This window comes from Styela clava, chromosome 5, assembly GCF_964204865.1.
Source record: "Styela clava chromosome 5, kaStyClav1.hap1.2, whole genome shotgun sequence".
Classification (NCBI taxonomy): domain Eukaryota; kingdom Metazoa; phylum Chordata; class Ascidiacea; order Stolidobranchia; family Styelidae; genus Styela; species Styela clava.
Genome location: NC_135254.1, coordinates 14,164,154 through 14,179,135, shown reverse-complemented (window position 1 = coordinate 14,179,135; position 14,982 = coordinate 14,164,154). Strand labels below are relative to the sequence as shown.

Below are 14,982 nucleotides of genomic sequence, written 5' to 3'. Positions count from 1 at the left end.
TTCTAAATACAACTGAGAGGTACTTCAAAACACAATTTGGCTCACTTAGCTGAATTTTAACTTTCACGCTTTTCATTGACATCTATCTACACATTCCTGATGCACGTGATAATTGAAGCATAATTCATCAATGCAGCATATGCAAATCAATAATCAATAATTTTATGCTACTGTTTCGTTTTCACAATGGGCTTAGACCGCGTCACCAAAAACCAGTAACAACCCCTACAAATTTCGAACACCCCCCCCCCCCCTCCCATAATTTTTAAATGTGACATCATACTTTGATTCTTATTATAAATAAAAATGTATTTCATTATTCAGAAAGTGGCTATACCGGTGAAGATGATTAGTTAAATGCTTAACACATTTTTAAAGGGTTACAAATAGTTTTATCACTGATAACAAAATATCTACCGCCCCCTAAATTAGGATCCCTAAATAAAAGCCAGGGAATATACTGCCGGATACTGTGCAACATATGACCACACCACTGACGTGTATAAGCATAACACACATAAATAGAATTAATTGTCGCGGTCCAGTTCTCACTGCTCACTGATTTCGCTATACGACGCTGAAAATCGTATTACGTAGGCCACTAAAATTTCATCATAAACTTGTGAGAACAGCTTTCTCTAAAACGAAAAATGGACGAATGTAGATTTACCAGAACGAACTCTCACGAAAAGGAACTTTTTCGAGAACGAATTCTGGAGACACGGAGAAATTAGTCCTGTGGGACTAAGTTTTCCATGAATGTTGTTTTGCCGCAAGGTATTTTACGAGAATGAAGTTTTAAGAGAATGTACTGTTGGCGCGGATGTAATTTGGAAAGGACGAATTTTATGCAAACGATTTTTGGAAAAATTTAGATAACAAAAATCATGGTTTTATTTCAAAATATAAATATACTGCAGAATACCACAACATAAAGTATCCAAATGCCGCATTAGAAATATTTGTACGTAGATACGTGAAGCTGCCATTTCTTTCAATTGTTTTTTGTGGTAAAGCATGAAAGCACTGTATCAACGATCAGCGAGGATTTACGACAGTGAAAAGCAAAATTCATTTACTCAAGATTACAATCTCGAAAAATTCTCTCCAAACTACACTTTTGCGTGAATCATGTGAATGGTTTCCCGCAAATGGTTTTCGCGTATGGACCCCAAGCCAAAGTCCCAAGCGAAGCCATTTGAAAAGCTGGTCCCTAGCGACATCTTGTGAGAATACATTATAGTTTACAGAAGCAAGCAATTTATATTAAGCATAATAAACCGCTATTTACGGATGCATATTGAAGAGAAGAGTATTATAGTATAATTTTGATGTTAGCACACGTTCCTTATATTATCTGCTTGAAAATCTTTTTGTGTAAACATACTTTGTGTTATGACGTAATATATTGGACAAAGGAGTGACGTAATCGCGTAAGGCAACAAAGTGCGACGCCTACGCGCATCACGGGCGGCTGTATGGGAGATGTGGGCGTAGCTTTCCTTTACATCATACTAGTTTGTTCCGTAGTTAGGATTTTGACGAGGACAGACATTTTGCATTTGGATTTAAGTTTTAAACATTCTTTTTTTTTAAATCAAAACGATGAAATCCTATTGAAATAAAATTGCACATGATTCTGTTTACTTTGACTTTAAGTTAGAATAACAGAATAAAAGGGTCTTTCTCGCTTTCTGGCAGTTTTTCTGAATTTGCTCTAGAATTTTGAATGAATATACGATGTACGGTACGGTGCTTAGTAGCGTAGTGGGAAAAATTAAAAGAAAGCGCATGTTACCGTACAATATAGTATTTGGGAAATTCTGAGGCTATCTGGATACCGGTATTGTGCACAATGTCAATACAACAATAATTAAAAATGGAGCCCAATACACTGCAATAACTGAATAATGAGGTGTTACAGCGTTTTGGAGGTTTTAGGGGCCATATTCACAATCCGCCGCTGCATTCTGTGCCAATCATCGTTAGCTAATTAATTGATAACGGGTAAAACGAATTGTCAGAGTGTGGTAGTGTTTCCCGATTTTAATCAGATTTCTTGTATAATTACATGTTCAGTTCGAATTACCTGGTTCCTGTCATATTATTTTAAAAGGGAACGGCGTTTAGTGAACTTGAGCTGTTTTTGGTAACGGTTTACGAAATTCTTGGCCCATCTGTCCACAGACAGACAGATATTTGCCTCATGGACTTTTCCTGTCCTAAGACAAATAACCATGGTTTTTCATAGGTTCAAGGCCACGACTTTACCAAAATTGATATTCAAAATATTCACAACCTATATTATGATATTTGCTAAATTAAGCTAATTTGAATAAATTAAATTTGAACACAGCTCTAAACATTTACAGATTTATGGCAGTATGGTAGTGCTATATTATATTTCCAATAACATCTTGATAACCTTGCTATGCATGTTATAAGTACAATATAAATTATAAGTCTTGCTCTGACTATGTGTATTGAAATAATTTGTGAATTGTTCATAATTTTTTTTATTAAGCGCTGGTATACTAACAACATATCGGACTAGCGCAACTGTTGCATTTTTAATATTTAGCGGAAGTAATTATGCGCTTTATACAGACTTGTATACAAAAGCAGAACAGAGGAAAAGAGTCATTCTTGAAAAAAATAGACGACCTACGGAATCAGTGCATTGCTGTCTTCCGCCACTCTATTGAATTTGAGTTATTGAAAGGTTCATTCTTTCATATTACGAGTTGGCAGAGAAATGTAAATGACCAGCAATCCAGCATTATTTCTGTTCTGTTTAGCAAACAGATTGTGTTTCTGTTAACAAATATGCCGAGGTTTATGGAAGTGATATCTTTGAGACACTGTAACACAGCATCTGAGAGAATTTTAAGATATTGTTGTTCATGTTAGATATAGAAATAGGTTTTAAGGTTCTACTCTAAAATTAAATCACAAAGTTAGAATAGATATATGTCATTATTGTCAATCTTAGGTTGATAAGACATATGGTGATTTTTCTGTGCCAAGCCAGCTATTAGAGAATCTATTACCAATAAATCACAGGTTATGTCATTTTTTTCAGATTCTTTCTCTTCTATTCATGTAGTCAAAGTTTTTCAATTTGAGCCACCAAAATGGATCTTAAAATTCATTTTCATATGAGTGCATGATATTACCTACACATAAATGTACTGGTAATAAAAGTTGTTTCATATGCCAAATTAAAAATTCAGAATACCAAACATCATTTTAATCCTTGACTTTCTTAAACAAAAGAACTAACTTTACACTAGTTTGCAGCAAAATCTTTTTTTACAATAAAAATGAACACACTTTTCTTCTTATTAGTACAGGAAAGCTATTGTTTATGTAAAAGATCAAATGAACATATAACGTCATGATTCATTTAAAATTGGAATTACTTTCTTACCTAATTTGACTGTATGTAATGTAATCAGGAAGTAGTTTCATTCAATTGTTTCCTGATTGTCAAGACAATACACTATAGAATCAAATTATAATGTAAAATAAAAATTCTAGATATTTAGATAAATTTATATCTATTTTTAAAATGATCTTCATATGTTAATGGAATTATTTTTGTCATTTTTTTTACTTTTCAGCAATTTATTCGTAATACAGGATTTATAATTACAACGATTATTTTAAATTATTATTTACAATGTTCATTTGAATCTTTCGAAAGTAAAAGAACAATTTATTCTTCAAAATGAAACTCTTTATATTTATCTGCACTGTGCTGCAACTCGCATATGGCCAAAAGCAACAATATGCACCAATGCAATTTGCTGTTAAAGGCAAAGAAGTGAAATTGCCCTGTGCAGTTCCTACTGATGCAACCTTTTTGAAATGGAGATTCCAGAGGAACGGCACTGATTTTATAATAGATGCCGCTCAAGTTTTTCCAGGATACATTCCTAAAGTATTTGGATCTTTCGACACTCCAGCAGGTCGTTCTGAACTTGTTTCTGGAAATTTCATCATTCATGATGTTATAGTGATGGACGAAGGCGAATATTGGTGTGAAATAGCTACAGCAACTGCTCCGACAGCATACAGTCGAAAATACCCACTTCATGTTTATGTCACTCCTTTAGATCCTCAAGTTACTGCTATTGGTAATAACACATTAACAGAATATCAAAACACCACTGTTGCTAGGTGCTCAAGTCAGGCCGGGAAACCTGGTGCACGATTAACTTGGATGAATGGATCCCAGCCTATGAGTAAAGATATGGATATAGTTTACAAGGAAAATGCATTTGATAGCACCTTATCTGATGCAGCTCTTGACTTGGTTATTACTAACCCTACAAGATTTGACCATAATAGATCTTTTCAATGTGTTGTCGATCATCCTTCCTATCATATAAGTGGCACTGGTAATAAGATACTCAGCTATACAATTTTTGTTATGTATCATCCCATCAACATAAGGATCTGGGCAAATTTAACATCTCTCCATGTATTTTGTGAAGCTGAAGGTTACCCTGCACCTTCCTATTCATGGAAAATGCCTGGTGGATTATATGGCTTCACAGGTCCATCTCTCCTTATTCAGGATTTATGGGAATTACCAGGATACGATTACTTTGAATGCACTGCCAATAACGGTATTCCACCCAATGCAACTACAAGAGTGAAGGTTGATGATCTTCTATATCCAGACGGAAAACCTGGGTGGTTGGGTTTGGATTGGTGGGTGTGGGGAGCAATATTTGGCGGAATCGCTGCTTTTGTGCTAATCATTGTTGTTATTGTTTGTTGTTTGAGACATCGCAAAAAAGCATCTGGTAAAGCACACACTGCAAAATACACAAAACCACTCAAAAAGCCAATTGTTGAATCACAGGATTATGCACATACACCTCCTTCATCTCTTCAAGTAGACTTGAATTACAGACGTCCAGATGGAAGAGAGGATAGTTTTGACTCACGAACTCCGAGTCCAGTGAATGAACACAAACAAGCTCTTATAGATGGTGTTTTCAACAAAAGTATGGAGAATGTAACTTTGATACCAAGTGGGAATCTCAGACATTCTAGAGAAAATTTATATTCTGATAACCGAAAAAGCATGCATGCTTCAAGAGAACAGTTAGATCAGGTTGCAAGTCATATTCAAACATTGAACAAAAGCTGGGACCAATTATCAAAATCGAGACAACAATTAAACGATGCACAAGACGAGTTGCAAGATGTAAGTTCCAATTTGAGAAAATCACGAGAACAACTTTATCATTCCCAAGAAAGACTGAATGACACAGATCAGAATTATCCATATATAGATGACAACACAACTCGAAGCAATGATTATAATCGAAGGTATGATGATCAAGATGGAGGATATGGACGACAGGAACCACAAGGATATGATTACAGTGATCAGGGAACGTATGACCAACGTCAAGGATATGACGAAAACAGACAAGGATATGACGATAGACAAGGGCATGATACATATCGAGATGATCAGGACAGATATCAAGATAGATATTCTAGACACGATAACTATGATAGTTACGATCAAAATCCTCCTCGTTATGATGATTCTAGCTACGATCGTTATGATGACCGACAAGATTATAATAGATATGAAGATGATCGATATAGAAAAGATGACCGCTATCCACCTTCTCGAATTGTGTGATACCAATTATAATGGTAACAGCCAGAACAGGGCATCAGCAATGCTCCGTATTCATACGCTTAAGGTGCTAAAGGTTCGAAATGTTTTGTAGTCTTGTGTGGGAAATGCAGTTTTTATTTTGTTTTTAATAATAGTTCACAGTAGAATGATATTTAGCAACTCCAAAATTATCTGGGGTTTGTTTTTTGAACTTCAGCTTTTCTAATCTAAGGCTAACTTGTGGAATATGGAACAGTGATCGAGTTGACGCTACGAATATTCTTCGAGTGAATATTTATTTAAGAACATTTCAAGTTTTATCTTTTATGACCGAACTATGAATTCATCTCAGATGACAGAGCCTAGGGCTGTCCAAAATCGAATAATTTTTTGATTCGAATTGAATCGAATATTTTTGCCGAATCCAACTGAATAATCGAATATTATTGCGCAATCCAAAATCTGTCTCTATTATACAATAAACGCCTGCCCTTCGATGTTGTGGTGACGTATGTGCAGATACATCTTACTTACTGCTGGTATTTTGCAATACAATGTTTTCAGATTTATGAAAGGAGATCACAAGCTTGTATGAATTTTGTTCAATTTTAATAGGACATGTAAAGCCTGTAGATGCTATTTTAACCCTATTCACTAGGGTTATGTTTTTTTGTGTAATTTTCAGCAAAATAATACCAACCATTAATATAGATAAAACTGTTGCTCAAATTCAAAATTGCATTTAACAAATTCGAAGCTAGTTTGATGACTATAATATTGTCAGTGTAAAACAGCCATCTAAATTCAAGAGTGCAATTATTTGTCTTGGTATATAGATAAATAATACAGTATTGCCATTATAAGAAATTACAAATTCCATTGAAAGAAGGTATTGCCAGAAAACGTCCTGCAAAGGTGGTTTCCGCTTTATGTACGTAATCTTAGCGATTCGAAAATTAGCCGAAAAGCGATTCGAATAATTTGCGATTTGATTCGATTTCTAGTATTTGGTTTGCTTGGACAGCCCTACGGGGATAGCACACAAATAAAAATTTTACAAATAGCAGATTTTTTACTGAATCTGAACATATCAAGGAATGTACGGCCATTACTGAAAAGTCGGGATGAGCCAACTCATTGATTTGGATTCTGGACAATTCTGGAGCATGCTGTCTAAACCTCTATCTATAATGATTGGTGTTTAATAATTCTATTTTATGATTTTGTCTTCAAATACTTATTATTGTTTTCTTATGTTTTTGTAGGATATTTTTGCTTGATCTTATTAAAACTCGACCTCGTAAATATGAGAAATTCTATCGGAAAATGAATTTTCAATTCACTAAATTTGAATTGTTTATCGAGAATTAGAAATTTCTAGAAATAAATGAGCAAATACAAATAAACATTAAACACATGCATGTCCGTCCGCAATCTTGTTCGAAATGCTACTGCAATTTCATTTATTTTTTGTTTTGTTCTTGGAACCAGAACCACAAAATACTTGCTAAAGTATGTCTGGTTTTGGCATTGGAGCAAAAGGGTTAATTTATTGTTATAATTCCATTTATGTATAATGATATCCATGATCATTGTCTGAGAATTTTGAACAAGAACTGGTTAATAACTATACATCATGTGAATCTGAATATTTTTAATCATTACCTTGTTTTTTATTTTTATATTATGTTGTGTTTGATGAACAGTCATTTTGCATCCCTTAGTTTTTAGTGTTATATATAATTGGTCATCTTAATTCTATTCAACTCAAATCTATTGGTGTGGTCTCATTGCCAAAATTCTACCAAGAATGCCTAGTATAGGGTTTTGTATTTAATATAAATAATATTAATATTTTATATAATATAGGGATTCACAGGGTCTCTATTGATGAACCCAACTAATAAAAATGGGCGCTCCTGAAATATGTGCTCCAAGGTGGCGCACAACCTAAACCCTAATCTTGTGCACATACTATATTCAGTTTGTGTGCCATCTTGGTGCACATACAGTACTTCTGGAGCTCCGAAAAATGAATACATGAGATGAATTAGGGAATCTTGTTGTGATATCAAACTATGGGAATATCTTTAGTCATTACTGTGCCATATTATGATAACTGATTGGTTTCATTGTGAAAATTTATTAGGGAGAATTCAACTGCTTCATTGTGCAAAACCGTTATTGCCTAATTTTATTAAATCCAAAGTAATATTAGTGACATGACTTATCATTCCTTTCTTGGTTTTCTATTTTTACTATTTGTCATTTCGAGATGCCTTGTCTACAATGATTTTTGGTACACCTTCTTTATCGAATATTTTCAATTGTTTGTGCAAGTAATTTCAGCTATGATTTTATTGACATATTACAGGTTTGCTATATATAAGCTGCAGCTAGATTTCACTTCGGTGCAGCATTCATTATTATGACATGTTCATTACGGAATAACTTTATTTTAAATTACATTGTCTGCTTTAGTTTTTATGAAATTAATCACAAGTTAAAATGTATCAACAGTTGCCTCAATTTCCTATTGAGCACCTTTAGAATATTCATATTTATATTATGGACATGATATTCTTTTCTGCATTTCATTTTAAATATTACATGACCTATTCTGCGGCATGAGTGTGGGTTATTTTGGAGAGTCTCGTTCAGTTCATAAAATTTTGATGAACATGATACTGTCTAGAACTCTAGATTGGATCTAGATTGATTGGTTGACCAATTTTTTTTGGTATTTCGTATTTCAAATTCTGTTTCAAAATTTAAATAGGCTTAATTTTGTATATCATATTGTCACAAATTCTTATTGAAAAAATACACCAACATATAGAACACAGGAAAAGGCAATGGCCAGGCGTATCTAAAAAAAATATTTTTTGGAAATGCTTTATCTCACATGAATCTTCAAAATTATTCTTTTTTCACGCATGGTATGGGCCATTGTGATTGTTGAATTTTCACAAGCAGCATGAAATAACACTTCTCCAACCTTATATTAGCTATGGGGTATCTCCAAATAAACCTAAAATTCTGATTATTCAGTTTGTATTCAATGATTTCAATCCTCCATTTTAGAAATGAATCGATTATTGTGCCGCACTCATTGTAATTAAAAATCAAGTAAAATTTTGCATGGATGCTTCTGAATTACTATGTTTTTTCATTTTTTTGTATATCTTCTGCTTTTATTGCTATCTTTTGATTGTATGTGAATTTTCTACAAAATTGTTATATTACTGATGGAAATAATTGATTTTGTTTAGAATATTTCAATAATTTTATTAATTAGCCTGCGATTCAAGTGTCAATGCGTCTGTAATTATATTTTTTGCATTTTCGTCAAGTATTTGGTTTTTCATTTTTTTGAAGAAGTGACTCTGATGGGCAATATTATCCATTTTCAGCAAGAGAGCACTGCTCATGAGATGTGGATATGAAGGTGGACGGTGGCCTCATCATATGACTCTGACTGATGGTTATTAAGCGATAAAATTTTCAATTGGCTCTAATATTAATCTGACTCCAGCTCGGAACTCCGGCGCAATTCGATTTTAATAACAAAAGCCTTGGCGTAAGCAGGATTTTTTATTTCGCTCTGTGAATGGGGATTTTAGAATTTCACAAAAACAATTTGACCTCGATTATTGGTGTTTAAATATAATATTTCAAACTCTCCAGAGTTTAAAATAGGACTACAACTCCAATGGAAACGTGCCAGGCTGCCTAACCCATTAAGGTGTATAAACCTCAGTCCTAAGTCCCGCGTCTTTCTCGTCGGAAGTACACGGGGTAGTGTAAATTTTCAAAGTGAGCAAAATTTGGAAGCCGGTAAAAATCGTTTCAGGAGACTTATGTCTCTGATTCTGTTTGTGTTGTGTATTTTTGTCGATAGCGCGTGGGAGGGCCTTGGCTCAAGAACGTAGCAAGCCCAAATTGCGAGGGGGAGGGGGGGGGGTCAAATTTTTCATTGTGTTATGACATAATATGAAGCTTACTCTTTTTGCTCCGAACAAAGCCGGCTAAAAGCAACCATTAATATATAACAATATTTTAAAGAAGATCGTTCGACATATTGCACTTTATAAATGGTAAACTAGCTAAAATGAACAGTACAAATGTCAAAAATTTAATAATTTTGTAAGTCCTGGATTACGCTGGACGCTTTTAAAATGACGTACTGTTAAAAGCGTCAGTCGTTGAACGTTTACATAGCATTTCAACGAACTTCGATACTGTTAGTTGAAAAGGGCCAGTCGTTAAATGTTTGGATAGCTTTTCGCCTTAACTTCAACACTATTAGAAAGTATCACTCGTTGAACATTCAAAAAGCGTTTGAAGCGGAAAAAAATATTCGCGGCTCACTTACACTTAAAAATTGCTGCCTTTAACTAGAATAAATCATGTGATCGTTAATGTGTACTGTATGTCTTTTATACTTTGTAAACATGTATACCTAAGAAATAAAGACAAAAGGTCGACTCTTCTTCCTCATCTCTGCCCGATATTGTCTTGAACAACTAAAATCACCAATGTTCGCTAAACCCGGTTCGTAGGATAAATAAACTGAAGCCTGCAAAATCGCAGCAAAGAGTCTGCCTGTATTGTTACGTAACAATATATGCAGACACTACATAACAGAGATATGCGACATAGAAAGGTAAAATTGATTCATATACTTCTTCTTCGTGCGTCAAGTTCGTTGCAGACATCGGCGATCATGACCTTCCATTACAATCTGTTGTCAGTTCTCCTGATTACTTATCGATCTTAAGATCGGTAAGTATATTGATAGGTATTTGTCTGTATGTATGTACGTCTGTCTGTCTGTGTGTGTGTCTGTTAGATGAACGCGATATCTCGCGAACGCGTGGTTGAATCTGCTCCAAATTTTGCATGTGCATGCATCTTACCTTACCATCATGACCAGAAGCCTATAGATTTTGGGTTATTTATGTCGTATAATTAGCGAGTTATTAACTAATTACCGATCTAAGATCGACAGGTCTTCGGTCTCCGACCGATATTCTCGTTGGCTAGTTTTTCAGACTGTCCGTGTATTTTGTGCCTTTTCGTTCTCTGCTTTTGGTGCCTCAGTTTTTCCACACAGTATTTGCTATCCCATCTGCTCTGTTTATGCGCTCAAAAAATTGTAGTTGTCTTTTTCTGATGATTTTGATTGGATATCCTTTGTACCCGGCCATTTCCATTACTTCTTCGTTTGACCTAATTTTCGTCTATGATATTCCTATAATTCTGATATATTCATATACACAGCATTCAGAATAAGAAACAATAAAACATTTATGGCAAATACATTATGTAAAACATTCAATGATATATTAGTTATATTTAAGAAAATTCTGTTAATTTTCAGGCGCCCTTAGCAAATAGCTAAATATCGTTTGAACCTACTTTTTGTTTGAACTGAATAAAGTTTCCCAAATAGACCAAATATCTTACCTAGCACAGCAGTAAGAGCTTCTCACTGGAGGTCTAATGATCCCCATGGGGTCTGCAAAATGATTTTGGGGGTTTGCAAGTAAAATAGAAATTGTATGAAGTATATATATATATAACCAATTTTTAATGTCTATAATTTAGCTTTTTTCCTGACGCATCAGACGTTTTCTAAATTGAATTTGTAACATTATTTGATTTTCCAGACCCAAAGCGGATAAACATTCCATTCTTTAATAGAAAATGTCTATCACATACATACATTTTGATTTTATGTATATCGACTATAATGCTACTATGACAATATAGGTATCCCCAGCCATCTACTTCCTTTTTCATTCCAGTAATAACGGACAATCAGCATTCAATGATTGAAAATATTAGGGTCGCCAAGATACTTTTCCCCACTCACAGATTTTGAAGCATGGTTGTAATTATAGGCTTGCTTTCGTTGTTTTGTCAGGAATTCTTTTTTTTCATCATTCTTTCATTTTCTTCTATATATAACAAATTTTAAAAATCAATTGAACTTTGGCCTTAATTTACCAATTTTACATTTGTATAGATAAAACCGACCAGCAACGGCCCGCAGACACGTTCCGTGCAGCGCGCAGAACAATTTAGCGTGCACTTAACAGATTGGCAGATATTTGTATTCATTGGCAGAACATTTTTGAGTTAATATATGGGGATGACACTCCTGTGATTTGTACAAATAGAATGGATTGTCTTGTGCAGACAGGACTAGGGCTGGGCATTTCGAATCGAATAGTAAATTATTCGAATCGGTTCAGAGCTAAATTTCGAATCGCCGTCATCTTGTTTTTATCTTTCCGCTAATGGTCGAGGTGAATTCCCCAATTTTTTTTTTCATTGGAGTCATATTTTTTCAACGGAATTCTAACATATGACTATTTTCTGTAGTGAGTTATTGATAAAACGTGTTTGTTATTCTGTGTGAACGCTCAGTAATCTATCTGAGTGAATCATTCTATGTCTTCAGTAATTCATTTGTTGAGAGGACCAATTACTATAATAAAGTCGCTTACAATTATATATTTTCAAGTATTCGAGATTCGATTCGACTCGAAAAAATTATTCGATTCGATTCTGAAATCACAAGGTATTCGAAAATGCCCAGCCCTAGACAGGACCAAGTCGATGAGATGAGTCGCGCTTTTTATCTAAACTTTGTGCCTCAAGCTCGCGTCAAGTAACCCCTCATTTAAAGGGACGTTTTGTGCCTTCATTTTAGTAAAACACTCCGCTATTTTTAAGCGTTGGCCATGTGACAGCAGTAACGAACCGCAGAGCTGACTTAGCGACGCGCGATCTATTTTTTTTTAGCTGGGTCCGGAATCGCAACCTAGACAACTTGGTGATAGCACCACAACTTTGACGATAGCACCGGGCCTGCTCACTCTACAAGTAATAAAGTTAGTCAAATATATATAACATCTCAACATACAATGGGTGTAATAAAAAAGGTGACCGAGGTAAACTGGGAGGAAACGTATTACCTTACCCACAACAACGATAAACCACGGTGTCAATACTGATCTATGTTATGAAAAGTGACATTACCATTACTAAGGCTATCGATCCATTCATCTGGGATACAACTAGGGCTGGGCATTTTCGAATATCTTGTGATTTCAGAATCGAATCGGATAATTTTTTCGAATCGAATCTCGAATACTTGAAAATATATAATTGTGAGCGACTTTATTATAGTAATTGGTCCTCTCAACAAATGAATTACTGAAGAATTTTCGGCCGGTTCTGTTATATGTTTCTTTAGTAATGCTAACGGTTCGCTGATCTCCTAAAATTCCGCGAGACGGTTCTATAGAACCGATGCGAACTGGCCGAATTCCACCACTGGATACAACTAATGAGTTTATATTATTCTATATACTCTGACACACTATATTCAATTTCATATTTATGACATAATTCAAAATATGTAAATAAGTCATTACCGTTTACTAAATGGTTAAATTTTTCAGTTCCTCTAGAACAGTGGTCTTCAAACTTTTTGAGACACGACCCCATCTACAATATTATTACGTATGATAAGCACTCGCGACCCCAAGTTATATATATGTATGTTCACCTACAGACACGAAAAAAATATTTATCAAATTAGGAAATTTATTAAAAGAACCCAACAACAACCATATTTAATCAGTGTGAAGAATGCGACTGCTTCCTTCCAACGAGATCTTGCATTCGTGTCTTAATGTTGTTTAAGCTCTAACGCAAATCGTGTTCTACGTTTAATCGATTTCGGCGCTTTGATTGTAGCAGACTTATAGCACTAAAAGTCAAGATTTCAAAAAGATTGATCATACGATATTTTTCTTTTATGTTTATCAGCCATTTAATAAATTGTAATTATCAATATGACGGTAGCCTGGAAAATGAGGATTTGCAGTAAAAGCAACGGCCACTGTACAGAGTACAATTAAGACACAATAACGATTTACTTTAAAATATAAATTACTGTCGTTACGCAATAGCCTTATTATAAAAGAAGTCACTCCAATTCGAAATGTCGAAACTTGTTAGCCTATGTAGCGTTATTCAACTTAACAGTGCAGACTGCACACTGTTGTGTATTTGTGTCATAGAACGCTGTTTTTCACACGGACTAAATTTGTGATTATGATGATATAATTGATTTATCGTAATTGCTCTTGATATTACCTGTCTGCGGGCTTGTTATTCATTCTTTTGTTTGAAGTATCTAGCGTTAAGCCGAGAAGTCACACACATAATAAAAATATTAAAAGAAAAGACAACGATGGGCACTCGGCGACCCCACTTGGGGTCAGGGCCCACACTTTGGTGACCACTGCTCTAGAATACCAAGATTGAATAAAAAACAGGTTTCTCCTATAAACAATCTTCCTGCTGTACCATAGTGATTGATTAAGGCAATTTAAGTTATTACAGTCTAATAGAGTTTCCTTGCAAAAATACCAGTTTTTTCAAACATTTCTCAGTGAGCAAAATGGAATATTTTTTTTATAAAATATGAATTTCAATTTAATCCACCTTTGAGCAAAGGTACCAATACATCCCCTAAATCAGTGTTTTTCAACCGGGGTTTCGTTAAATAATGTCAGGGGTGCCGTGGGAAATTCTCCAAGTTGTGTGTACATGCGGTGTAGCGTCCGGCAGAGTAATCATGTAGTACTGTTCTATATCAGACCGTGGCAGCATCTGGTGGCGATTTTTTTTTGTCTTCGTTTTTATTTGATTACTATTCAGGATGTCCTATTCAACATCTTTCTTCAATGTTAAAAATATTATTTTAACAATATAACACTTATATTGTGAATATTAGGTCTTTTCCCCATATTTTCAGCTGGTGGTGTGCCGCGGGATTTTCCCACTTAAAAAAGTGTGCCTTGGCTCGAAAAAGGTTGAAAAACACTGCCCTAAATAATCATGTTATATCTGTTTTCCATGGGGAATTTTATTCATCTGTTACTAAAATTTTGAGCCATTCGACATTTTGTGCAATACAAAAAAAAAATATGCAAATTAATCATATTCATTCATTCATTGCCAGCAATTCGCCAATCGATAAAAATGCGGTAAAACACTAATATTGGACACCAAGTGTACATATAGATCGTTTTGCTATTATATTTTTGTTCTCGTAACATATTTGATGTGATCTCTTGGATACAGCTTGATCATGGCAGTGATCCATACTATATCCAAACAGGCGTCAATCAGGCGATTTGAACAAGTAAAATATACATTCCCGGGACAAATATCGGGGACCAGGCTAAATAGGCCCAATTCTTTCCAAGTCAAATCATCAAAATTTTGTAAAGTCTTCATTTAAAAAT

The 14,982-nt window shown here is 34.5% G+C and overlaps 1 protein-coding gene across 1 annotated transcript; it reads left to right on the top strand.

The window, feature by feature from the left end:
- Positions 1–3,624: 3,624 nt before the first annotated feature.
- LOC120344673 (uncharacterized) lies at positions 3,625–9,068 on the top strand. The gene has a single exon (XM_039413971.2). The coding sequence runs from the start codon at positions 3,731–3,733 to the stop codon at positions 5,669–5,671; it is 1,941 nt and encodes a 646-aa protein (XP_039269905.2). The 5' UTR covers positions 3,625–3,730; the 3' UTR covers positions 5,672–9,068.
- Positions 9,069–14,982: the final 5,914 nt, after the last annotated feature.

What these genes read in the sequence shown, in the direction of transcription:
- LOC120344673 (XM_039413971.2), top strand. Translation starts at nt 3,731, where the DNA reads ATGAAACTCTTTATATTTATCTGCACTGTGCTGCAACTCGCATATGGC.